The sequence below is a fragment of the Xenopus tropicalis genome, chromosome 10 (assembly GCF_000004195.4).
Source record: "Xenopus tropicalis strain Nigerian chromosome 10, UCB_Xtro_10.0, whole genome shotgun sequence".
Classification (NCBI taxonomy): Eukaryota; Metazoa; Chordata; class Amphibia; order Anura; family Pipidae; genus Xenopus; species Xenopus tropicalis.
In genome coordinates, this window is record NC_030686.2 from 35,649,588 (window position 1) to 35,677,352 (window position 27,765).

The 27,765-nt window shown below is 42.2% G+C and overlaps 1 protein-coding gene across 2 annotated transcripts; it reads left to right on the forward strand.

The window, feature by feature from the left end:
• Nucleotides 1-1,398: 1,398 nt before the first annotated feature.
• On the forward strand, nucleotides 1,399-27,678 carry adnp (activity-dependent neuroprotector homeobox). Of its 2 annotated transcripts, none has more exons than XM_002933153.5 (5): nucleotides 1,399-1,727; nucleotides 3,737-3,873; nucleotides 14,003-14,119; nucleotides 21,028-21,120; nucleotides 22,238-27,678. In XM_002933153.5, exons 3-5 carry the CDS (start codon nucleotides 14,012-14,014, stop codon nucleotides 25,316-25,318), a joined length of 3,282 nt encoding a protein of 1,093 aa, XP_002933199.1. In that variant the 5' UTR covers nucleotides 1,399-1,727; nucleotides 3,737-3,873; nucleotides 14,003-14,011; the 3' UTR covers nucleotides 25,319-27,678. The 2 variants fall into 2 exon arrangements, with proteins under 2 accessions (XP_002933199.1, XP_012808177.1); XM_012952723.3 differs by lacking the exon at nucleotides 1,399-1,727 and adding an exon at nucleotides 2,525-2,622.
• The last annotated feature ends 87 nt before the right edge of the window (nucleotides 27,679-27,765 follow it).

The window sequence follows — 27,765 nt, forward strand, 5'->3', positions numbered from 1 at the left end:
AACTTTATCAATTGCTTGTATGTGTTAAGCTGTTGATTGGGACATTCATGATTTTATTAAATTTTGTATAATCTTCTTTAATTGTGAGTACAATTTTAAGTAATATATAATTTTATTTTTTTGTTTTTTTAATATACTGGTTGGTGATGGTAACTGTTGGTTTATTGCATTAAATATATACTTGAACTGTACTTTATTATATTTAAGTCAGTTTATGAATATGTATCACGTAAAGATCCACTGAACATTATAGGCTGGGTGGGGCATTGTTTAGACAACACATAAAAGACTGCAACACAGTGGAGCTGACGGCAAACACTGGAATTAAATAAAAGGCTTGAAGTCAGATTAATCATGTTTAGGGTTATTGGTCCTTTGAATTAAGTTGTCTTCATTTTTCAATAATTTCAATTAATTTTTCAATCAATTCAATCAAATGCTTAAATACATTTGCCTATTTTTTTTTATAATAAATAGGCCTGTTGGTAGTGCCCATACAGATGCGCTGCTAAATTGGTCTGAAATTGGCAACTTAAATAGGCATGTGTATTGTTACCTTTAGTCTAGAAAATCAGAAGCCCCAAGAATAGAAGGGCAATGGCAAACCAAAACTACTTTAGTTGAAAGAAAATATTCCAGGTCCCCAAACATACCATGAAATAGGGTCCTGATTGTATCAGAGAATGACTTTAATGCTTGGCTGTTGACCATAGAAAGCAGCTAATTGGCTTTGAGGGCACCTATATGCACAATGGGTTACTAACTAGCAATCAGTTCTGCTAAAGGTGCTGATGCTTTGCAACTGCCAGAGGGATGCTGTGGTACCTACTATATTGGCACCATAATACCTAGCTAAGGGATTTTACTTGTCATTTGTTAGATCCTCAAGAACTACAGTGACCACTGGCTGGAAGATGTCACCTCCCTCCAAAGAGACCATTGTAAATTGGCAGTCCTTGGCAGCCATTACTGTGGCCAACTTAGTTTCCCAATGAGCCTCTTTCCACAGAAGTGTAACTCATGGGATGCTTACTTCTTGCTCCTGATATAGTGCCAGTAGCAATGAAATTGGCACCCAGTCAGGGAGCTGCCCTACCAATCTCTTCCCTCCACACCACCCAAACCACATGGCTGCAGCACTGAGAACCCAGCACCACGTGACCAAACCCATAATAGTGCCGGTGGCGAAGGGATACCAAGAACACCGCGCATTCCCACTGTAATTTTTCTGTCTTTGAAGTATCCGTCCGCAAAAGGCGCCCCCTAGCGGTGAGAGGGAGATTATCTTGGTGACCCGATTTTCTCTTTCACCCCCAAATTCCTGCTGGACAAGATCCCCTTTGTGCATGCCCATCTCCCCGGTCCCCAGGTGCGCGGCTGCAGTGGAGTATTTGTTTTTTCCCGGGCTCCCGCCAGCTCCGGACAATGAGTCCCCCCACCCCTCCTTCATGCTAATGAGCGCTGACGTCACTTCCGCTCCTTCGCGGCCGCCATTTTGGCCAGGGCAGGATCGGAGCCGCTGCCGCCGCCGTGCTGTATTGTCTGCAGGAGGAGGAAGTGCACCCGGCGGAGTCACAGCTGCAGCCACCGGCACCGGGAACTGACTCCACCCCCTTCCCACACACAAACACGGGGCTCATGCTCAGGCGCATTGCCTGGCACCCCCATATCCCAAGGGGCCATAGGCTGCCCACCGCCTCGGGCTGACAAGCAACCCCCCGGCTCAGGTATGTCTGGGGCCGTGAGCGGCGTAATGGTTACAGGGTGGGTATGTTGGGGTGCATCTTCTCATGAAGTCGGAGTGCCTAACGTGAGGTAGAACTAGAACTCCCAGATCCCCCCTATAGAGGATGATGGGATTTATAGTTCAGGAATTGGGGGGGGTGACAGGGGGTAGAGCAGAGCTAGTTACGGATAATAAAGTTACTGGTGGTGTGAGGAACAGATGGAAGTTATTAAGGATTGGGGAGACACTGAGGGCTGCAGGAAGTGCGGGGCACAATGGAGTTGGTGGAAGTGCAGAGAGTGTGAGGGACACAAATAGGGGATGGAGATAGTGTGGGGACAGATAGGCAGGCTGATGGGCCCAGTGGGCAGGGGGCATACCTGGCTATTGTACTGAGCACTCACATCTGTGCCGGGCAGCTCTGATTGGATGCGGATAATGATGGTTGTGGGGACAGACTTGTTACTTTGGGTGTAGGGATGGGGGAGGTGCCAGTATGAGTCCTGTTGCCCCCATTGCCACTAGCTGGGGTGCCCCAATGGGATGTGTGGGTGGGCACCCTGCTGCTGGGGAGTTCCAGCCTGACATGCAGTGCCGGTGGGAGCTCGGCTAGAGGGGTGCCGGGCATGGAGGGGCACAGGATCCGGCTGTGGGTGCAGCGGGGGGCATGGGGTTGGCGCTGCCATGCTACATAAATAGAACTTCGTATTGCGTGCAGTTATGAAGCCGGAGGGCCGTACCTCGGGCATCCCAGTGGCATGAAGGCAAAGGGTTAATATATGGGAGGGGGTGGGGATAGGGGCTGCCCCCACCCTCCCTTGTCTGGCTGCTTCTGCTGCAAAAAGGCGCGATCCTGTAGGAGGAACCTTTAAACCAGCATGCTCCCCTCTCCCCAGGTACACATGGGCTGGCCGGCGCTAGGGTTTAGCGGCAGGTGGGCTGCACCACTCCCCGTAGTGGGGGTCCATCACAAAGGCGCTCGATCCGAACTGCTGCCGGTGTTTTCCTGCGCTGCACATGGCCTGCTGTCACAGTGATGGCTTCGCATTAGTCATGCACTTTAGCGCTGTTTGTTTTCTCTATTTGCACGGCTGCGAGCTGTGGCAGGGGGGAAAAAGGGGAATAAAAAAAATAACAGGCAGCCTCCACCCAAGATGCACTGCAGCTAGAAAATGGCGCCTCACATTCCAGTAGGGGGCGCTTGCTGTGCGCCGGGTAAGGCGCTGGGGTGGGGGGATGGGTAGACTGAAGCAAAACTGGAAGCTGCTGCACAGCGCCTCCTATAGGTTTGGGAGTGGAATGCGGCAGGGCCCATGACAGCAGCATTATGCACTGCTTGTGCAGAGAGCCAGTGATTCACTCCCACATTCCCTAGGCCCCTCTGGTGCTTCTAGGTGCAGGCTCTAACTTATCCCTTGTTTGTTCAGGTTTTGCCCATCACTAGTGTAGAGCATGGATGCACTGCTTGGGACCTTCTGAGTGCTACAGTTCCCAGCATCTCTGCTAAAGGCTGCTAGTGATGGTTCAGCAACACCTTAAAAACTATACTTTGGATACCTGGGTATAGCCCCCCTGTCACAAAACTGACTTGTCAAATTGGTGCCTTTTCTTACTCATGGCAATTTACTTTACTCCTTGTGTCCATTAGGGCTATGCACCTCACATCAGATTATGCCAGCTAGTTATTTACCACTAACTTATCCCTTGTTTGTTCAGGTTTTGCCCATCACTAGTGTAGAGCATGGTATAGTGTATTCAATAACAACACCTTACCTTACTTTTAGCATTTTTCGGGTTCAACGTTTTGTGCAACTTGTGCAGAAACAGAACTCCCAAATTATAAAGAGGGTGGCCCTGGGAAGGGGGTGAAACATAACTGAACTGATAGACTAATGTATCAAAGCACTAACCCAGTAAGTGGCACTATAGAGGGGAAGAGTAGAATCAGAGGGTACTGTAGTTTTTAAGAAAATACCATGTGCTTAAAATTCAATCATTTTCTCTCTACAGGTGGATAAATTCATTGGCACTTACACTTTTTCCTTGGATTCCTATCTGCAGCACCTTGCACTGTGTGGGACATACAGCAACAAACTGGCGCTCGGATCATCATTTCAATCTTCCTTAACTTTATTTTGACATAAAAGGTTTGTTTTCATTTCTCCTTTCTACCTCTAAGCTTTTAGAAAAGAAGGATGGTAGTAAGGACTGTGTTTTTGCATGGCATGTTAGAGGACCCTGGAACCCATGGAGTGAAGTGTCTTTAGTAACCATCATTATTTATCAACTGTGTAACCATGCTTTAAAGTTAATTACTACTGAAAAACAGTTCTTTTGACTAATAAAAGAAAATATAACTTAACTTTTCAAAATACATGCATTCCTGATTTCATTAGTTTTAAAAGTTATGTGTAAATGTTATTAATGTTGAAAGCTGTATGTGTTGATCCATTTTTGTTCTGCGTCAGCCATCCTGCAGGTCTGTTACCAGCTAGTTTCTGCCACGTTTTTACATATGATAACCAGTAGTGCAGAGAATATAAACAGTCTGGTGTTGCCTGTGATAAGTTATGTTTTAACATAAAGGAGACACATACAAAGCAGAGTAAAATCAGAAAAGTTGACTCTGTTGCTCATGAGCCTGCCCCAGCTGCAGATTATTGTTAGTAATATCTGTGCATGGCTCTTGGGTTTTCATGGGGCAGTGCAATTGTTTTTCTGACAGGAACACCAACTGGGAAGCAAATCTAAGAATTCTGTTCACTGAGGTGTGTCTAACATTTTTGACATCCCCGGCAAATAGGTTTCCTTTCCTAAATGTTGCTTAGTATTACCTTTTACTTTCATTATGCACAACATGTTTTTTTGGTGGAGTTCCCCTTTAATGTACTGTATATGTAAGGCTTACTTGTTTCTGCCTGTTGGCTTTAGTCAGTGTCCCCTAACTAACACTGGTGAGGAGCATATGAAAATAATTCAACCCTTAAAACATTCCCTGTGTATAGCATACTAGTAACAGCCTTGCTTGTCTACATAGCCTGTCAGATGTGTCCTTATTTTTCAAAAGCCATGGAAACTGTAAATGGTTGGCCGGATATTTTATATAAAATTCTGTAAATACAAAGCAGCATGAACCCACAGCTTCAGCTTTGGATGACATCCTTTTACAAATTGGATATCTGGTCCAGCTTGTGGAAGCAACCCCGAACATCGCTTATGTCTGCAATATTGAAATCACCATGGTTAGGCAAAGCTAAAATGCTATAAGGAATATGTTTCTATATTTCGCCAACCTAATTTAGTAACAGTACATGTTTGTGTCACATCTGTACCCCTCAATATTTTGCCATAGGGCATCGGTTCTAGAGGCCCTTGTGCGTTTTTGTATGCTGAGGTCTCTGTGACTGACAGATGACATAATGAGTTTATTGCTGAGGCTTATTTTGGCAAAGTTAGCGGCACATTGTTGGCTCTTTGGTTTAGGACATGTACAGACTGGTGTCCTGTAGTTTGGTTAAGCTGTATAAGGCTGGAACACATTCCATGCACAGCAGATTCAGGGCTTATACTTTACCTTGTGATCACATGTAGGCCTGTGCTTAAGACAGGTTGACCATGCTCAAAAGGGGGAACTGTTGGTATTATTAAAAAGAAAAATCTTGTGACTGTGTAATTGTTATTTTACAAATAGTCTTATTTCTTACGGTTCATTATTATTTAAAGGTTTATCCCTGAGTTTCTCAACCCAACATCATTTTCTGCCTTGCAGTGCATTAATGACACAACATTGTTGGTTGTCTGAAGCAGACATGGTAGCTTGAGGAATCAGAAACATATATTTATATATGTGTGTGTTTATAATATATATATCCCAACCCCTTGTTAATCACAAAACCCTATATATGTGCATTTATATATGTGTGTGTGTGTATATGTTTGTGATCAAGAAGGGGTTGGCACAACACATTGGCACCTTGAACGGCCTAGGGTAGGAAAAATCTAGCCCCTCTCTGATAGCCCCATAACTATTGTTGACCCCTGCTTCAGAACATCATTTGAACCAAAACCCTAGATCAGCCTTGTATATGCTTGTGCAGAACACATACTTGAGGGCCATATAGTTATTTTTCATTGAATAGGATCTCAGCTGAGACTAGTTGGGTAGAAAATATACTTACACTTTACAAAGAAGTAATTTTAAGGATTATCGTTGTATTTATCTTCACTTTTATGGTGTGTATCCTACTGTATACAGCAGCCCAATAATAGGTAGGTAGAATCACATGGCTTTCATTCCCTTTAAAAAATAAAAGAAAATGAGATCTACATGGCACTTTCAGTGAATTTGCCTCCGTGTAGGCCATAACATGTTATTTTTTTGTTTTGTGTTATTAATGCTTTGTTGCAGTGCTAGTTTGTTCATTACAGGTTTTGTACATTTTGAGCCATATCTCAAGTTTGTGGGCCTTTGTTAACTGAAATATCAATGTGATCATTACACACTTATCTCTTAAGTTCAGGATGTTTGGTGACCTTGTGGCCTTGGGCAAGAGCCCTTTGTTTCCATTAGCCCCAGGCACCAAGTAAGAAACTGTTCTGGGTGCCAGATGTGCTTTCAGAATACTTTGTGGCCTTTGATTTTTGTTATGTGAAGGATTTAGTGGAATAAAAATCTTCTGCCTTTGGACCACCTAGTCGCATCCTACAAGTCTCATAGGTGTGCATGTCATAAGGTTCAACAGATTGGAAAATGTATGGGATGTTTGCCATATGACGCTACACGATGTAGGGCATTAAAGCAGCATTATATACAGTAAAATAAAATTGTAGAGAAAATAGTGAGAATGTGGTTAAAGGAGAAGGAAAGATAAAATCACTGGGGTGCCAACATGTACCTTTCCTTCTCCTTTAAAAGGAGACAGATTTTTTCTAAGTGAGACCCTTGGGCAAACAGCATTACTGGGAAGCCCCTTTCCTTCCCAGTGTGGTTAGGGAGCTGTTTAGCTAAGCAGAATATTATCTTTAACATCCCCTACTGCTTTGTGATAGGGAATTTAACAGATATTACCTACTCCCTTGTGTGTCTAGCTCGCATAATGTCAGATATCCTTAACAGCCCTTCCTTCAGCCACATTTAAGAGTCTGCTTTTGGTTTAATGATACACTCCTGCCTTTAATGGCTAAAGGGCAACTAGCAGTGGAGGATGTTGTGCTTATACCATTTCTCTGGGTCATGGCAATCTAGTTTCAGTGCTCAGACAATCCAGTCCCCTGTTCTGAGTTTCTCACGATGGAGATATTTTATTTGTATCTGGGTAAAGTTACTATATAGCTCTAAGCACCTGGGTGGAAAATATCCGGTTATTGTCACACAGGTTGTTCTTCTGAACATTATTAAAGGAGTAGTTCATACAAAAAAAAAATCTAAAAGTGCTAAACATTTTGAGACTGTTTACAGTTGGGCTTAATTTTATTTTGCTTTTTGTTTCAGTTTGGAAATCCAGCAGCTATCTGGTTGCTAGGGTCTCATTTTCCCTAGTAGTTAAAATGAGAAATGGGAAGGTGAACAGGAGAGGGCCTGAATAGAAAGATAAATAGTGAGTTGCGATAAGAGGTAATTTACAATACAGTGACGCTTATTTTTCTCAGCACGCTGCTAGGCATCCCCGTGCCCAGTTCTTCCCTGGGCTGGAAGCAAACAGTTCTGTCACATGACTAGCAGTTGCATTGAAACCAGGAAGGATGCAGTTACACTGCTGCTGAAATCAGACAGTGGCAGTAACCTTGCGCTGGCACATAGGCATGAAGCCTTGGCTGCAGTTGTTTTTTATAGAGAGCTGAGCAAATTTCTGGAGTCAGGCAAAAGTTTTACTGTGGGACCCTTCTCTTTAACCAGAGACGTTTATGCCACAGTAGTTGATACTAAGCTAAAGCATATGTAGAGGCACGCATACACATTCATGAATTAAACTCTGCTCCCAATAGAAGAAGCAATTCGGTAAGAAGTTGCTGAGAAAGTGGTTTTAGTTTATATTTTAGATTGTAGGGTGACTGGAGCCTGTGTTTTTGTTTGAGTTTGTAGAGTTGGGTGCAAGGTTCTTTCTCTTCCAAAAGGCGTAACACCCCTCCGATTAAAGAGATATTGGCACCAGAAATTAAACCTTTTTACATCTATCATAACATTGTGTTTGCATGCTGTTTATAATTTTGCCATAAAAGTATCTGTCCAATGCTTTTACATTACCTATCTGATCCCCAATGTTCCTCTATGAGGGGGCGGCCATATTTGTGCAGCAGGAGTCCGTTAGCATTAGAAGCTATAACTGACAGGTTGAGAAGGGACAGTCAGGTCGGCAAAACAGTCAGGTTTAGGAACTTCAAGTAACAATTACTTACAAAAGCAGCCCTATCAGCAAAAAAGATTAACATGACCTTTGGGTAACTTTTTATGTAGATTCATATTTTAAAAAGTAGTTTTTTTCATGTCTGTATCACTTTAAGAAGTCTAGTCAGGTCAATTTAAGATTTAATTTCTTAAATTGATCTGACACATTACTTAATTGTTCGTCTTATTTCTTGCTTCTGTAGCCACTCGCCTAAGTAACCAGATAACTGCTCTCCAGCTTGTCACATCCCAAGATGCTATTGCCTGTGGGTCAGCCTCCCCAACAGTATATCTCGCTGCTGCACACAACCACCTTTTCACACATACAATGTAGGTATAATGTAAGAAATATGTTTTGGGAGAAGGAGACAGATGCCCAAGACGGGGAAATACTGCTGCTGAAAGGGAGACACTATATCTCCTTCTTCCCAAATGATATTTCATACATTGTACCTACATTGTATGTGTGAAAAGAAGGTTCACAAACATGTAACATTTTATGAAACTTTGCAACACAAATTTTGTGTGAAACTATTGATATACAGACTCTGCAACAGGACAAAATTGCAAATGCCAGTTGTGTTAATAGTTGGTACCCAGGCTGCATTTTTTATGTTAGTGACCATATTTATATGTGAAAATTATACCAGGTGTGCCCCTCTTGCAAAAACCAGTGTGGTACTGGGCTTTTTAGCAACTTCTGTCCCCGGTGTAATGCCTAGTGGCCTGTTACCCCTACCTAAACATCGGAAATGTTATCAGCATTGCTGTAAAGTGATGGTTTCAATCCCAGTAAAATTGATGGGCCAAATATTCACCTTGTGTAGTAATTGATTAAGAAACCATTCCTCTTTGGGGGTACATTGGGAACAGCTTTTAACTGGAAACCTGTAGTCTGTATGTGGCACTGAAATATTTTCTTTATTTGCCCCAGTCTGGCCAAGGGATTGCCTCTTTTTATGTCCACTCATTTCTAATCCAGCTTCTGGCTTTGATCACTGTTAAGAAGCTTATTGGGATCCCATAATGCCATTTGGGGGATCCATTTCACTTGCACTTAGGTATTGCTTTTGGGCACCTCACTAACCTGCACAATAAGCAAATTTTTTGTTTTTCAAGCTAGAAGATTGATCCCAAACAATATGCTTTATTGGCTCTTAAATTGGCCTCTTATAATGCAACTGCAGAAGTGCACACTGGCCAGTCAGGATTATGGCGGCATTTGGCATGTTTAGTACCCCCTACATATACTGTTTGAGAACTTTCTTGTCCAAGTAGGTAGGTGGTTTTCTGCCTGCAGGTTTTGGGGTGCATTACACAGATAAGCAATGTTGATTTAGAATTATTCACTCCCCCCACCAGCATGCAAACTGAATGTTCTGGCCAACCCCTTGGGTAGAAAGTGTTTTGCCACGCTGTACTGGTGTAGTGGTAGAAGATTTCGTATTGATTGGACCGCACAGAATCTGATGTCGCCATTATCTCTTTTAAGGCATATTTTGACCAAGTATGGATTTTGAAAAGCATCTTTTATATGTACAGACATCACAAGGTTTGTCACATGTCTGAGAGATACCTCATTTAACAAACAAACATTCTACCGCTCTTTCCTTACAATTTCTTAAAATTTGTATGCTTCACTTTGCAAACAATGTTGACTCCCATTTATGTTGAACATGGCTTCCCAAATGCTGAACATAGTATTTTAATTCTTTTAGTTCTACAATAAAAGCTAGTTTCTGATTACTTGCTTTGTGCCGCTGAACTAGTCAAACATTGTCTATGGTGTTACCTGGCCTCCTAAAGATTTTCTTTTGAAAGCCAATTTCTGTTGTTTCCATGCATAGGGCCTTGTTCCCTAACCCCATGAACACCATAAAGTCTTTTCTAAACATCAGCGATGATGCACATTGATTGAGACCCTTTAGTCCGTATCGACTGTAGAAATTTCAGAATATTGACATTTTAGAAGACAGCCTATTTCTAGTGATCTCCATGCAGATGTTTCCCGGTCAGATGTAGGCTATTCTTTTCAAGCACAAGCTTTGATAACCTGCTAACAGCCAAGCTTTGACTAGGCCCTGTAACTAGTACTGTGTTTCAGTTGTTTGGTGCTGCACCATGAGAAGCTCTGCCAGCCTATTAAAGAAGAAGAGACTTCCATTGTGCAGCGTTGGTGCAAAGGGAGTGTTCGCTGATGCAGTCAGTATGTTTGCTGGTAGCTTTGGTCTTGTTGCCGGTGCGTGGGCAAGCAGACAGCTCCCTGGCTCCTTGTGTGTCCTTTGCTTGACTGTTAAGCAAGTGCTTTCTCTTTTCTCTACTTTCTTTCAGTGTCGTCAGCTTAGTGAAACCCAGTTCCTGCTCACTCTAATACCCATCTCTGCATCCCCTAACCAATATTCGTGTGGGACAAAACCCAAGCGAACATAGGTTGAATATACAAACTAATAGTGCCTAGAACTCCAGCTCTGCAATCTGGCAATGCTAACCGCTGTGCCAGTGCTCCCCCTTCTTAATATAAAGCAGGTTGAAAGTATATAGCATTAACACTTGCCCTTTTCACTAAATTCCTGTTGAACGTACATGTTTATTGTTATAATAAGGTTTTCTACTACCAATTCATTATTGTTAAGGGGGCAAATATCTTGTGTTGTGGTTTCTAAGAGCATATAATTAGTTTCTAAAAAGCTTGTGATGTGTGGTTTCTCCAGTGCTGTGCTTGTGAACACACAAAGGACATTGGCAGACTTTATCTATCTGCATCCTATCAGCACATACCTGGCTAATGTGTTGTGCCAGATCATACCCAGCAGAATTAGCTGTTGCTATGTGGGTGTGGTGTCTGCCCATGTGGCTTAATAGTAGTGGGTCATTAGTGGCTGATTAAGGTGTATTTTTAATAAGTTTTAAAGAGGTAAAGCTGGCCATACACGTGGCGATCTCACGATGTTTCGTACGACCGTCGGTCGCACGAAACATCGTCAGATCCGCCACACACCATTCAGGGCTGAATCGGCAGGTAAGGAGGTAGAAACAATAGGATTTCTACCTCCTTCTGCCGATTCAGCTCTGAAGGGAGAATTTTGGTCAGGCACCTTCTATGGCGCCCGATCAAAATTTTCTAACTTGGCCGATCGGCGAGCCGACCGATTTCAGCAGCTTCCTGCGATATCGGTCGGCTCGCTGACATGCCATACACGCACCGATTATCGTACGAAACGAGGTTTCGTACGATAATATCGGTGCGTGTATGGCCACCTTAACACTTGGAAGGGGGTAAGGGGGGAGACAAAGGGTACAGCACTTGGCCCCATGTTGCCTCAGCCTAATTCATTTCTGGCAGATAAATTGGGCAGGCACATAGAAAAGGCTGTTCAGAGTGTAGCGCACCAGATCCACTGATTTGGCCAAGGTGCAGGTATATGGAGCAGATTTCAGCACCTAAATGCATTGTGTGCCTGCACGTGGGCCAACACCGTGCTGAAGGCTGATCAGAGTGTAGGATCTGATTCTTGGCCTGCATTTATCAGCATACTGAGAATAAGCGTTGATTGTACATTGCCACAGGTAATCAATTAATCTTTTAAAAGGGATAGTAGATTACTAATCAAACACTATGACCAATATCATTGGGATGTGCTACAGTCAAGTGTCCATTTGGGCAAACCCTGTCTGCGTTGTTAAGGCCCCAAGAGGCAGGCGGATTGTCAGCCTTCCCTTATACACAGGCTGACAATCCACCCATGCACTTAAAAATTCTTGTTGTGCTTTCGTCCGGAAGCTTTAACTCCACCCAGGTGCAGGCACACATAGTAGATATCTGTCAACAAACGCCAAGTCTCACACTAGTTGGTATATATCGGCTATGTGTGCCTGCGCCCAGGTGGATTCAGTGCTTTCGGATGCAGGCACAACAAAAAGAATTTAAAGCCTGTGTGTAGCTTTACCCTAAGAGTAAAATGAAGAGTAATGTGAACCAGTTCCAGTACTAGGATTGGATTTGCAGCCATTATTTGTAAAGATCGTTGCTAGTATAATAACCATAGGGTTCTTCAAAGAACATGTTTGTTTTGGATCCAACATTTTGGATCCAAATCATAAATTACTTCCAGGTAACAGATCGTCTGGCATTAGAACTTTTGAAAAGGTTGTCTTACTATGGATTTGTCTTGTCCCATAAACGGGACATAAACATGGGACCAGATCATACCACACAAAAAGAGTCGGCAGCTTATTGTCCAGTGTGTGGGGTCTGCCAGACCAATATGTGTTTAAAATCAGCCAGATATCATCTTTGTGGGACTAGGAGGCTTTTTGTTTGATTTTAATTGTTGACCCTGGAATCAGCCTGATTTGGCCCAGCAAATGGTTGGCCAGATTGGGCTAGATCCCCTTGTTTGATGACTTTTCCAGGCCAGTATATCTTCCTGTGTATGGCCAGCTGGTGACTGATCATTGTGTATTCTTATCCCACTCCTCAGTATTTATGTTCTGTATGGCCGGTCCTCATTTCTAACATGCCTGGAAGAAGGGCAACACGGTCAAAGTAAATAATTTGTCATACAACTTGGTAACTATTTAGTTTAGAGTTGGTGACCCAAGAGTTATCTCAAAGGCTACAGAGGAAAATGTTGTGCAGCAGAAAATTGCACTGTAAAGTAGTGTTTAATATGTGTAAAAATGATTTGTAACCCTTGGTCACCAAGTGTTACCCAGTTATAAGATGTCCTACTCCCACATCCTTAGATGAGCATATGTGAGAAGTTGTTGGGTAGGAGGCCAGGCTAAAAAAAAGGGAGGGGGGAGCAACAGTCAATTTTACATGATATGCCTTGGTTTTTAAGGTGTGAATTACTGGGTGCTTTGGTTTCTGTTTACCGAAACTAATAAAAGCTGCCAGTTTGGCCTGTGTATGGGCCTGGGTAAGAACCATCAGACGAGCACATCATTGGCAAGCTGATGAGGGGCGTTTTCTAACAGACCTACATAGGCCTTTATTATGGTACTGAATTATGGAGCATGTTTAGGTCTCTTTAAGAGATGTACCCCAGTTAGTTAAATGGCACAGCATACGGGTATAGATATTGTCATCAGATTTCATTTTTCCTACTATAATATATGTGTTGAGCAAACAGTCTTGACAGAATCGTGCCATATAAGTAAACAGGTGTAAAAATGTCATATCCCTACAGTCATGCAACGATATCCATACATGTACAGCCAACATTGCACAACAGTGTGATCTTTGTGTGCAGATCATTTCTACCAGTGATCATGTTTGCAAGATAGCAGCCTTCATGGTAATGGTTTATCATTTGACTCCCATTGGGTGGCTTTCCTGCAATAAACTTGGCGAATATGTTGAACTGTGTCCAGAATTGCCCAATAGGGGCAGCATTCCATCAGGGGACATTGCACCATTCTGACATCACCATGAAAAAGAAGTGGTACAGAAGGGAAGAAAAGACTTGGTGGTCCTTGCACTTTTCTCTTCAGTGGGTTTGTCTGTAAAAGTCTGTCATTCCTAACAGATTGTTTGTCCAAGTGCATGTTCTTTGTATGTTAAGCTGTACGGCTTGTCCTGTGTGTGGCACACTTCCTTTAGATAAGTATAATTCTGTATTTTGTTTGTCCTGTGGCTATCAGTCTGGTGTGTGATATTAAGAATAACTGATTAGAGTGCTTTTATCATTGCCCTTATAGATATTACGCTTTTGGGTGCTGCTGATTAAAGCTGTCTAGTTGCTGAGCCATGTCATAGCTATGCCTTGGAACCTAGAGCATGGTTGTATAGTTCAGCAGATTATTCCTGTCCTATAGTTTTTTTGTTTTGTTTTTCGCATATGTTGTAAAAACTATAATTTTTTTTTTTTAATATTTTTTTTTTCCAGGTAGAAATTATGTTCCAGCTTCCCGTTAATAACCTTGGCAGTTTAAGAAAGGCCAGGAAGACTGTAAAGAAGATATTGGGGGACATTGGTTTGGAATACTGCAAAGAGCATGTAGATGTAAGTGTGATTTTGGATTCTTTTGCCTTTGTTGGAAAGGGCTCCATTCCATTTCCTGCCCTTGGGCCTTTGCTGTCTCCCTTTCCAGTGCATTTCAGGTCTATCTGAAAGTGCAAGGAGCTGCATGTTGATGGCTGTGGTCACCGGTGGATGTTGTCCTTTACTCGCCCACAGTTTTCGGATTTGGATAACTGGTGGTCTGTAGATTACCATTGTTGGAGTTATGTCTCTCTTGTTCCATATGTGTATAGGTTTGCTGTCACCTGGCATAACTCTACAGTATCCAGAGAGGGCAGCAGCCTGGCACACCAGGATTCCATCCTCATATACCATCAATTCTTGCTTAAGTTCTGCAGTATTATTACTTTGTGCGCTAGTGTGTAGAAAGTAACTGACAGCTGAAGTTAAAGGGGAACTAAGTGCTTAGTATTTGTACAATCTTTTTATAGTGTTCTAGTTCAGCCCCACTTACAGCTGCTAAATACTTGCCCAGTGTGGTAACAGCATAAATACTAAGGCAGTATAAATCTGTGACACGTTTCAGTAAATCCATTACCATGATCTCACTGCAATGTGCTAGAACAATTTTGTAGTTGCTTGAATACAGAGGGACTAATCTCCCCGCAATGTCATCCCACCAGCTAGAATTTAAATCGCCGGTGGGATGGCAAACGCGTCGCTGCGATGTCCAGCAGTCTCCCGAAGTTACCTTAAGAGGAAATGTCCTGCGGGACATTGCAGAGACGCATATGCCATCCCACTGGCGATTTACATTCTAGCCGGTGGGATGGCATTGTGGGGAGATTAGTCGCCTGCGACAACGAAGATTTGTCGCTGGGCGACTAATCTCCCTGTGTACCCCTTCCCTAAGAGCTCTGGTACATGGGGAGATTAGTCGGCCGCGACAAATCTCCCTTGTTGCGGGCGACTAATCTCCCCAATATGACTTCCCACCGGCGAAAATCTAAATTTTCACTGGTGGGATGGCATACGCGGCGGCGCGATCTCCAAAGTTGCCTCTTGAGGCAATTTCCACAAATTGCGTCGCCGCGTATGCCATACCACCGGGGATTTACATTTTCGCCGGTGGGATGTCATATCGGGGAGTTTAGTCGCCTGCAACACGGGAGATTTGTCGCGGGCAACTAAACTCCCTCGTGTGCCAGAGCCCTTAGCAGGAGCAATTCTTACTGTTGTCTATAGCAGGGAGTTTAGTAGCCCCTGGGGATAGTGACCCAAGGTGTGTAGTCTGACAGGGGCAGGGAATTATGGGAATGAGCTACAATTTTTAAAGCACCGTGTAAGAAGTAAATACTAGTAATGCTTCATACAGAAACATAAATGCGGCAAGCCTACAGGCCAACTGTTAGCTCAAACTCCCCTTTAGGTCCAACAATTGGTCAGGGGCCCCATAGAGATAGATGACAGCAGGGTTGTATTAGCCATAATTATAACAATATCTAGGAGAGCCAGTAGGTGTTTAATTTCAATTTAGTTGAGCTTTTAGGTTGGGCTTCGAGAAATATATTGGAACAACTAATAGACATCCCCCAAGTATTACCTTAAAGGAACAGTAACACCAAAAAATGAAAGTGTATAAAAGTAATTACAATATAATGTACTGTTGCCCTGCATTGCTACAACTGGTGTGTTTGCCTCATAAAGACTACTATAGTTTATATAAATTAAGCTGCTGTGTAGCAATGGGGGCAGCCATTCAAAGGAGAAAAGGCACAGGTTACTTAGCAGATAACGGATAAACCCCCATTATATGGGGCTTATCTACTAGTTATCTGCTATGTAACCTGTGCCTTTTCTCCTTTTTTCCAGCTTGAATGGCTGCCCCCATGGCAACACAGCAGCTTATTTATATAGTAGCTTTTCTGTAGCAAAAACACCATTTTTTTGCAGAGCAACAGCACATTATATTTTAATTACTTTAAAACACTTTAATTTTTTGATGTTACTGTTCCTTTAACTTATTTTCAGACTGGATACCCACTGCCTCCCTGGTTGTGTGGCCCCAGAGTGTAGCAGCTACTGCTGTACTGTATATTGTAACATTGGTGTGGAACCCATAATGCACACAAGTACTGTGGAATTAAGGGAACACTAACACCACAAAATGAAAGAGTCTTAAAGTAATTAAAATATAATATACTGTTGCCCTGTGTTGGTACAACTGGTGTGATTGCTACGGATTTGCTACTATAGTTTATATAAATACCCGGCTGTGTAGCTACGGGGGCAGCCATTCAAGCTGGAAAAAAGATGAAAAGGCACAGGTTACATAGCAGATAAGTTCTGTAGAATATAATGGGGCTTTACCTGTTATCTGCTTAGTAACCTGTGCCTTTTCTCCTTTGAATGGCTGCCCCCGGGGCTACACAGCAGATTTGTTAATATAAACTATAGTAGTCTTTCTTACGCAAACACCAACGCAGGGCAGCAGTAAATTATAATGTATTTTATACTGATATTGACGGTAGATTTGTCCCTCCCTTCCCAAACTGGCAGACCATCAGCATTGCCTTCCCTGTATCTTCTCACTCAAATTTGATTGAGTTGGAAGAAATTCTGCTAGCCTAATGGCAAGGTCACACAGGGCGTTTTTACATTGCGTTTTTAAAACGAGCTTAAATATGCCCATAATAAAAATAATGGAATACTCACGAGGTGCTTGCAAACTGACATCCACCACATAACACCAGTGTTTGCGTTTTTCAGCACAAATGCCAGTACGTCAAGGAAACCCCCATACCATTGAATTCTATGGGATCCACAGGTTTGCAAATACACTGAGCTAAAATACGCCACATATTTTCAAAATGGCGGCCAAACTCTGCTTGGCTTTTTTCACAAGTTTACTAAAATTCTTCCGCTGTGTCTTCCTCCAAGGACTTTTTTTTTTTAATAGGGAACGTGTACAGACACTAGTATTTGACAATACAAGGGAAAGAGAAGTGGCACTGTGCAAATCCCGAACAGATCCCCACAGATTTGCATCATTACGACATTGGAAATGAAGGCGCACAGACATTACAAACAATAGCAAAATTATGGTGAATGAGAAATATCTGAAATGCGTGAAGGAAAAAGAAAACGCATAGAATCAGCCGCACATGGTTTTATTAGTGTGTTTACGCTTAAATCCGCGTTTTTAAAAACAACGTAAAAACGCATTGTTTGACCTTGCCCTAAGGATGGCAGTGACTTTGTATATAAGCTACTCGCTATGCTATGTGCTATCTTATTTCAAGACTTAAGCCGCCTAAACCAGGAGGGAGCCCCTGATGTGGGCAGCCATGTTTGAGTACATCTATGTGCATAATGACATGGTGCTCCAGCTCGCTCATTCTGCGCATGTGTGCGTTTCAGGGGTGAGAGAGGGATGCGTTGAGGGATTCTATGTCCTGTGCATCCTCACAGAATAGTATTATTTACCACAGCCAGCGTACTGGCTCTATTAGAGCATCTCAGATGGTGGACAGGTGCCCTTTACATAGATTTGGCTTTCGATGCCTAAGCCTGACAAGCTTATACTCAAATATTATGGGAAGGTTGGTGCTTCACAAAAAAGTGCACATGTTCCCTTTAAGGCAGTGACCCTCAGCTTGCTGTTTTTTTCTGCTGATGCTGAATTAAAAGTTCCCAGTATCCCAGCAACAGCCAATAGATGTTATGATGCTGTGCTAGTGAATGGCTAGTGAGGCTGCATACCAGGCATCTGCATATGTACTGGCTGCAACACTGAGCATGAAATATATATTCTGTAAAACTGTGTGTGCTCTGCTGCCATAGTTTTATGGTATCTCTCTGTACAGGCTATGAGCAAACTTAGGGGGCTGTTCCTGCTGAATTGTGCTTACTACAGGGGAATCCCTATGCTGCCATAGTTTTATGGTATCTCTCTGTACAGGCTATGAGCAAACTTAGGGGGCTGTTCCGGCTGAATTGTGCTTACTACAGGGGAATCCCTATGCTGCCATAGTTTTATGGTATCTCTCTGTACAGGCTATGAGCAGACTTAGGGGGCTGTTCCTGCTGAATTGTTCTACATCTAGGAAATTGTGCCTTCTGTGGATAGTTGTTTTGTGCCCGTGTATGATTGCCCGGAACCCAAGTTATATCAGTCCATACCTCTGGGCTCTTAGCTTATGCTGCCTGCTTGTTAGAAGTACACACAAAATAGAGGTATAAAGATAAAGGTTGTGTAGATTTCTACAATTGCGCCATGCTCTGCAAGCCCAATTTGGGAAAAACAAAATAGACACTACCCCCAGAAGAATTGAAGAAATGGTCCTAGAACCAAATCTACTTAAACCAGTATCTCAATTCTACTCACTGCTCAACAAACCCGAAAAACCCACACTCCCCAAACTCTATGAAAAATGGAAAAGAGACATCCCTCACCTAACACCCGAAATGTGGACAGAGACCTTAGAAACCTATAACTCTACCCTAATTAACTCCAAAGATAAAATGATCCAGTTTAGATTCCTACACAGAACCTACCTCACCCCTCACAGACTCCACCTAATCAACCCTGAAATCCCTGACATTTGCCCAAAATGCTCTCAATCCCCAGCAGACTATATACACATGATGTGGGCCTGCCCTACAATTAAAATATTTTGGACCAAAATAACTGAAGAAACTAGCCGCCTACTGGCACTCACATTACCTTTAGAGATACCCCCATTACTACTAAACCAAGTAGAAGACATAACCCCGGCCCCAGCTGAAAGAACATTGCTATGTTTCCTCTTTATACAAGCCAAAAGACTAATAACCCTCAAATGGAAATCAGAACACCCACCAAAAAAAAAACAATGGATAGACCTCATTAACAGCTCAGTCCCCCTATACCACTTGACATATCTTAGCAGAGGATGCCCCCAAAAGTTCCACAAAGTGTGGACCCCATGGATAACTGAACATTTACCTGCATTATTACCATAAAGGAGAGTCAGCCCCCCCTCCCTCAACCCTACACCCCCCCCCCACCCACCCTTTCCCCTCTCCCCCTCTCCCCCCCCCCCCCTCGGAAACAACAGTAAACAATATAAGTTGGGAAACAGTTTATTAACATAACTATAAGTTAACGGCAAAATACAGCTGTCTACACACTCATCTATGTTTAGGCTGCAAATGCCTTGTTTGAACCATTGTAAGGAAACTCAATGCCTGTACCAAATGCTACATAAGTAAGTCATTGTTCAGACTGCCTGTACCAAGAACCGTAATATGCTATAATATTTATTTCCACTCTTTCCTATCTCCTCTCTCTTCTCTCTTTTCTTTCTTTATGTTAAATAAAACTCAATAAAAACAATTTAAAAAAAAAAAAAAAGATAAAGGTTGTGGCTTAATAGCTTGAGAAGCTAAGGGCAAGGGCACACAGAGCTTTGGCTCAGCCTGTGTTTTTTAGGCAGGGGAGACAACGCTCTGTGCCCTTGCCCTAAGGAAAGGCTAAGGGCCCTGACAGATGCCCAAAAATACCTGGCTGCCCACATCCATTAGCATTGCAGCGTGTACAACACTTCACATGTGGCAATCCCAGGTAATTGTGTGAAAATAAATTCTTCCACCTTTTCTGCGAATTTACCTGGGGCCCAGTGCCTGTGCCATGTTTTTCATACAGCAGTACCAATGGATGGAGATGGACATGTACCTTCAGGTGCCCCATTGGGGCATTTTATTGAGCCACTAGAGCAGTGATCCCCAACCAGTGGCTTGTGAGTAACGTGTTGCTCCCAGTGGCCTCAAAGCAGGTGCTTAATTTTTGAATTCCTGGCTTTTGGGCAAGTTTTGGTTGCATAAAAATAAGGTGTACTACCAAATAGAGCCTTCTGTAGGCTGCCAGTCCGCAGGGGGCTGCCTAATTCCCAATCATAACCCCTATTTGTAACCCCATGAACATTTTCCATGCTTGTGTTGCTCTCCAACTCTATTATAATAGCTTGGATATATGATAGCACATATTCTTGTTTGCAGATAACTGTCATGGTTTGGTTGCCCATCAAACAGCACAGTGTACAGATAGCATTATGACCACTGAAAAAGTGCAGGGCATCAGGTTCTAACTACAAAACTAACTTGTATATGCAGTTTTCATTTGTTTTAATCTGCTCCCATCTGGATAGTGGGATGTCAAAGTCTTGGGCTGCAAAACGTATGCAGTCAGTTGCATAGCATTTGTACTATTGGCTTCCAGTATGAGCAATGTATGATCAGTCTCTATATCAGCATAGTGAGGGAGGTTATACCCCAAAACCAGAGATCTAATAAGTGCATTGTTTTATTATGGTGGTTGTGATGAAAAGAAGAGAGTTGGGATAATTTTTACATTTCAGACAGATACTGTACAGTCGGTTATACACAGGGAGGCCCAAATACTGTTTATTGTTCATCTGTGCTGACAGCCCGTATCTTACAGAAGGCAAAGAGTTTCTTGGGTGTCTCCACTACTACTTATCCTCCCCGGACAAGGTGTATCAAAAGATTAATTTTCTGTTTTGGTCAGTCACCTGTGATCTAACCTGACCTGTAATTTTGAGGGTTTGGCAGCACATATTAGTTGCTGCTACAAAAATCATTGTGCGGATTTTCAGCCATATTTATGAGACCGTACACACAGGCAGCATCCGCTAAGAGTTTAAGCATCTGCAGATTTCTTCCTCTATCTAACTACATAGAAGTGATGGTGAATGAGGAGTAATCTACTTTTTCAGTTTTTCTTTACGTGTCTTTGCTTCTATTCTCTGTATGTGCAATCACCTTTAATGTGTGTACATCATGCAAATGCTGATAGGGCATGATCACTTTGCTTGTTTATTATCTAAAAATGCACACTGTTCAAAAAGACATCATTATATTTTCTTACATAATCCTTTTCTTTTGTTTAGGAGTTCAAACAATTTGAACCAAATGACTTCTATGTAAAGAACACATCATGGGATGATGTGGGACTGTGGGATCCTTCCCTCACTAAAAATCAGGTTTGTGGCTCATTTTGTTCTACTTATGTAGAGGGACACTATTCTAAAATTAATTTTGTATCTTTAAGCAATGTCTATAGTCATTTTTTTGGTGAAAATATATTATATCTGTATAACAGGGGCACAGATCCTATCTGATACCCATTGTAAGCAGCAGTCCTGCCCTGCTTTATGGCTGAGATTCTAGCTATTTTTATAGCAGACAATTAATACCTAATTTTGCAGGGATCCAATCAGAAACTATTTCTTAAATGACAAGGATTTTGTGTCCCTAACAGGAATAACTAGATAAGAGTCTGCGCAGCGGTTTAGCTGCCATAGGCTAAAATAAGAGTCACCACAACCAATCCGGCCCCATTTGTTGCGTGCTGATTTGCCACTGCAACTTTTTTTTAAAAGGTTGCGGCGACTAATTGCCCAGTGTGTCTTCACACTAATCATTGACTGGACTGGTTTCTGCCATGAGCCTGAAGATTATCAGGAGAGGTACCTTGGTGCGAGCACATTTTAATTGTAAACATGACCCTTTTGTCTCCATTTGTCAATAATGTGAAATGACTGTAAGTGTACTGTAAGCAGCAGTCCTTTTGTGCTTTATGACATGAATGCGTTTATGCAATAAACATGCAGTGTAGTCACAGGGAAATGACCTGTAGAGATTGGCCATTAATTTTTCACAGAAACTAGATATGATCAAAATTCCTTGGGTGACATAGCTCTTAATGCTTTCCATACTCCTTGAGATCCATTCGTTTTGTGAGGGTGACAAACAAGCAGATTTTTGTTCAACTTGGACACCCACTTGGTCAAATTGGGCTGAGCCAATCATTGGATCATACCATAGGCTTAGAGACCCATCAACATGCCAGTGCGGTCCTCACCCAGAATGTTCAAATATGTTGGTTTCGGGCTCGCTGTCAAGAGCCCCCATACATAGGCCAATAAACTGACTTAATCTTGAAGGGGCTAATTTGTCATATCAGCCCCAGCAACAAAAATGTTAAAAGGACTTTTTAAAGTGGCAGTTAATGACAGAGGGCATTCTCTGGAAAACAGTTAAGGTGGAGGGTTTTTGTATATTATCTTTTATTTAATACATTCTTTCCTCTCTTTTTAGGATTACCGGACGAAGCAGTTCTGCTGTAGCCAGTGTCCATTCTCTTCAAAGTTCTTCTCTGCCTACAAAAGTCACTTTCGAAATGTTCACAATGAAGACTTTGAAAACCGAATCCTCTTGAACTGTCCCTACTGTACTTACAACGGTGACCGAAAGACCTTGGAGATGCACATTAAAGTATTTCATGCTCCAAATGCACCTTCGTCAAGTCCCGGCCTTGGTGCTTACAAAGATAAAAGCAAGCTTGAGAGCCTTAAACCCAAACAAGCTGACAGTGTAGAGCAAGCTGTTTATTATTGTAAGAAGTGCACTTACAGAGATCCTCTCTATGAGGTAGTTAGAAAGCACATATACAGGGAACATTTTCAACATGTTGCAGCACCTTACGTTGCAAAGACTGGCGACAAGTCACTTAATGGAGCAGTGCCCTTGGGGTCAAGCCAACGAGATGATGGTGGCATTCACTGCAAACGTTGTCTCTTTATGCCGAAGACCTATGAAGCTTTAGTGCAACATGTAATCGAAGACCACGAACGCATAGGTTATCAGGTGACTGCTATGATTGGGCACACAAATGTGGTAGTCCCTAGATCTAAGCCATTGATGCTAATAGCTCCAAAACCACAGGATAAGAAAACCATGGGCATTCCTCAGAGATTGGGTCAAATGTCCCCAGGAAACGTCCGAACCCTTCCTTCCCAACAAATGGTGAATCGGCTCTCAATACCAAAGCCTTCAATGAATTCTAACATGATGTCCAATGTTCACCTACAACAGAATAGCTATGGCGTTAAAAATATGCCACCTGCTTACAATGTTGGGCAGACGGTGCGAATAGGTATGGGTGGAAATTCGGCAGTCTCTATTCAGCAGCAGTCTATGAAACAGTTGCTTCCAGGAGGAAACGGTAGATCGTACACCCTTGGTTCCGATCAAAGGTCACAAGGTCCATTAAGGTACTCCCTTCCATCTGGAAATTCAGGTCTCTCACAGGGTCAATTAAAGCCTGCATCTATAACGCCAGTTCATGTAGCATCGCGAGCATTAGCTCAAGCCAGTTCAAAGCCACCCACGTCGGCAGCAGCGGCAGCTGCTGCTGCAAATTCCAACTCGTCCACTCAGAAGTGGAAAATCTGTACAATCTGCAACGAGTTATTCCCTGAAAATGTGTACAGTGTACATTTTGAAAAAGAGCACAAGGCCGAAAAGGTGCCTGCCGTTGCCAACTACATTATGAAAATCCACAATTTCACTAGCAAATGTCTATACTGTAACCGTTACTTGCCCACTGATACTCTGCTCAATCACATGCTAATCCATGGCCTATCCTGCCCGTACTGTCGTTCCACTTTTAACGACGTGGAAAAAATGGCTGCTCACATGAGAATGGTTCACGCTAATGAAGAAATGGCCCCCAAAACAGATTCCACTTTGACCTTTGATTTGACTTTACAACAGGGCAGCCATACAAATATACATTTACTTGTAACCACTTATAACCTTAGGGATGCTCCGGCAGAGTCTGTAGCGTATCATGCGCAGAATCCAAGTGCGTCTCCTATTCCTCAAAAGACGACACCAAAAACAGTTGAGAAACAGCCCGAACAGCCAGCACCCATTAAAAATACTCCACAGGCTGCCGTTCCCTACAAAAAAGATGTAGGAAAGACACTTTGCCCTCTTTGCTTTTCTATCTTGAAAGGTCCCATATCAGATGCTCTTGCCCACCATTTAAGAGAAAGACATCAAGTCATTCAGACAGTTCACCCTGTTGAGAAGAAGCTAACATATAAATGCATTCATTGTCTTGGTGTCTACACCAGTAATATGACTGCCTCAACCATTACATTGCATCTTGTGCATTGCCGAGGCGTGGGGAAGACACAGAATGGCCAAGACAAATCTGTTCCTCCACCAAAAATTAATGCAGGTCCTTTACTCTCTCCAATGAAACGTACCAATGATTTTGTGGAGATGGCTCTTGCAAAGAGGAGGAGAATGGAAGATGATCCAGATGCACCTGTTATTTTAGATGACAAACCAGAAGAACCCGTGGTCTTGGCTTTGGATCCAAAGGGACATGAAGATGATTCGTACGAAGCACGAAAAGCATTCCTTACAAAATATTTTAACAGACGACCTTACCCCAACCGGCGAGAGATAGAAAAGCTAGCAGCCAGCTTGTGGTTATGGAAGAACGACATTGCTTCCCATTTCAGCAACAAAAGGAAAAAATGTGTTAGAGACTGTGAAAGATATAAAATCAGTGTCTTACTTGGATTTAATATGAATGAGCTCAATAAAGTAAAACATGACATGGCGTTTGGAGCTGAATGGATGTTTAAGAATATCGATGAAACGCAACCCAATGCTAGTAAAACCGTAGACAAGAAAAAATTAAATGAAACCAATTCATCCGATAGCTTCAACAATGAAGATGACTCCAATGAAAGTAGCGGTGAGCCAACCCCAGAGAAAAATATTCCCACAGACCCTCTGTTAAACAACCAAGAGTCAAGCATTTCAATGTCCCCTCTAGAAGCAGTAGAAAAGACCGAAGTAAAGGATGAGGATGTAAAGGCAAAAGATAACGACATGCCAGAAGCACCACAAGAGATCGTTTTAGACAACTCAGATAGTGATGGTGATCGGGAGCAGCCTTCCACATGGAAGGACGAGACCTCACAGCATGGAAGTGATACTGGCTCTCAGCAGGCATCCGATGTAGAAGACACTACTCCAGACACCAAGCCAGAGATATGGGTTAATGATTCCAGCCACAGTGATGATGCTGCAAGTGCAACGGACCCCTCCAACAATGATTCTCCTGTTATGGAAATCAAACAGGAGCCGTCAAAGTGGAAAACTAACTCTTTTGAAAAAGTCGAGGAGTTTTGGTCCAAAGACAAGCCTACGTTATATCCGAATTCAACCAGAAATGACGAAAGCTTGTCTACCCAGCCAATGGAATGGCCAAATAGCACAAATAACAGCGAAGACGGGGAACAGTTTGATATGACTGTTACAGACACTATGCGCAGCACTCTAACAGGTGTAGGACTCAGTAGTCAAGAAGTATAAGTTAACTTTTAGGCACCACTGCTGTGTACACCCCCTATCCCCCCTCCCTCAGTAACTGTTAAAATATGTTTTTCATTACCAGACGGCTATGCCTAACTTGAACTCTTACAGCCTATAAGTGATAGGCCTCCTGTGCAGTGGGAATCGCCACTGGAATTCCACAATTTCTTTGCAGACACAGCTAAGTTGCGCTTGTTATACCTTCTGTGTTGGGCACATCAAAAAGTAAGGGAAGAAGAAACGGGAATAGAACGTACTGTGGAGATCTTAAATTTCGTTTCTCTTTCAAATGTATGTCCCTATAACAGGCGGAAAAGTGTTGCGTAGCAATCTTTTGCCTGCCCCTCATTTAGCAAAACTGATTAAAACCATCCATTTCTTCCCCCCCCATAGACATTAGTGTAACATGCAGTCTGCCAGCTCGGTGTGTATAGCAAAATCTGGGAATACGTGGATTGTTTTCCCCTCTGTCGTATTCATTCTGAATAGCTAAAATGTATATTTGTACAGTCTTTTAGACCTATTCAAAGTGAGGCTTATGAAATTGTTCTTGTGTATCCAATATAGAATTTTTTTTTTAAGTGACGGCCTGCTGTGTAATAAACGCTGTACTTAGTTTACCTAGCGAGGGGCTTGAAACGGCTATAGTAAAAGCTTAAAATAAAATACAAAAAAGACAAAAAAACATTTTAAAAAAAAAGTACATTTTGACAAAGTTAGTTTTTGCATATAACATACACCCTGGCAAGGAACTGTGTCCAGTCATACAAATTACCGGACTGTTGTACTAAATACTTTGGACAACCTCGATACTGGGAAGAGGTGGCAAACCACTGTTTCGGTATGGCTGAAATCTTTCAAGCTATTTAAGTTAAATGCAAGAAGCAAGTTTGCAGCTCTTCATATTTTTGACACCTTTTAAGATTCTGTATAGTATGTATTGTGTTTCAAAGTATCCTACAGAACACAATGCCGTATTTTGGATATTTAGTTTTCTTAGTTAATGCCCACATAGTGTTGATCATTTTACACCATCTAATATTCGACACACACCGTTGTAGTAGTAATACGTGATCTTTATTTTCCCTTTGTATTCATTTAAGCATCTAAATAAAATGCTGTATTGTGCTCAATGTACATATGTATTGCCTTATTCACAGGAGCTGTTGTGCTTTGTAGAGTAAGACACTTGGAGAAATTTTTTTTTTTTTCTCGAACGACAAAGTGGTTGGTCCATTTATGGTCAAAGGACCATATCCATTTCAACTTATTAGAACTTACAGGGGAACTGTCATTGATAGAAACATTTTCCAAACTGTAGTGGCTGTTTTCCAAATTCTCTTGCAAATCGGTTTTATAATATAAATGGGTTATTAGCATTGTTCCGCAGGCTAACATTCCTACCTGTTGCTAACGTCCAAAGCATGGGCTGTCTGTGTTTTGCCAATCAGTGACTCCTGTTGGTTTCATCTACAAAAAGCATTACAGGGGTGGTTCACCTTAGAGTTTACTTTTAGTATGTTATATAATGGGCAATTCTACAACTTTTTTATTTGGTATTTATTATTTATTTCTTGTAGATTTTAAATTAGGGATGTTCGGAAGGGAAAATTGTTGAAACATTTTCGACCTCCGTGGTTACGTGACAAAAAGTCACGTGATTTTTCAGATTCAGTTCGGCCAGGAGTATGGATTCGGCCGAATCTGAATCCTGCCGAAAAAGGCCGAATCCTGGATTCAGTGCATCCCATTTTAGATTATTTGCTCTTTCCAATGGGGGGGTCATGGACACCGACAGCCAAAAAACTTTTGCTCTGTGAGGCTACAATTTTATTGTTACTGTCACTTTTTTGTAACTTCTGTCCAGGTTCTCTCCTATTCATATCATGTCTCGTTCAAACCACTCCCTGGTTGCTAAGGTCATTTGGACCCTAGCAACAAGATAGCTGCTGAAACTCCAAACTGAAAAGCTGCTGAACAAAAAAGTTAAGTAACTTAAAAACGACAAATAATTGTCTTGGAATATTACTCATTATATTACACTAAAAGTTAACTCAAAGGTGAACGAACATAAAAGTATTTGAAAAACAGATTTATTTATTTAAGCATTGCTACAGTGGATTGTTTTTTTTTATAGTAGCGACAGTTAACCTTTTAATTGAATTATACCTCTCAAACGATAGCCTACTCCCCATAGAGAATATCCAATATTTAGCCTCCACTTACCATGCACAGAAACATTTCCAGTATAAAGCTATGAGCATTTGCAGTTATTTGCCCCCTGAGAAAACCTATAGAATGAGAAATCCTACACATCTAGTACTTTAATGTGCCAATAAATTGTCTCTGCTTAAGCTGTACCACTTTCCATAAATGTTTGTACTATTGAAAGCTTCAAGGCCCACTGTGCAACAGCAAATCAGTTGCTTAGAATGCAGTGATTGGGT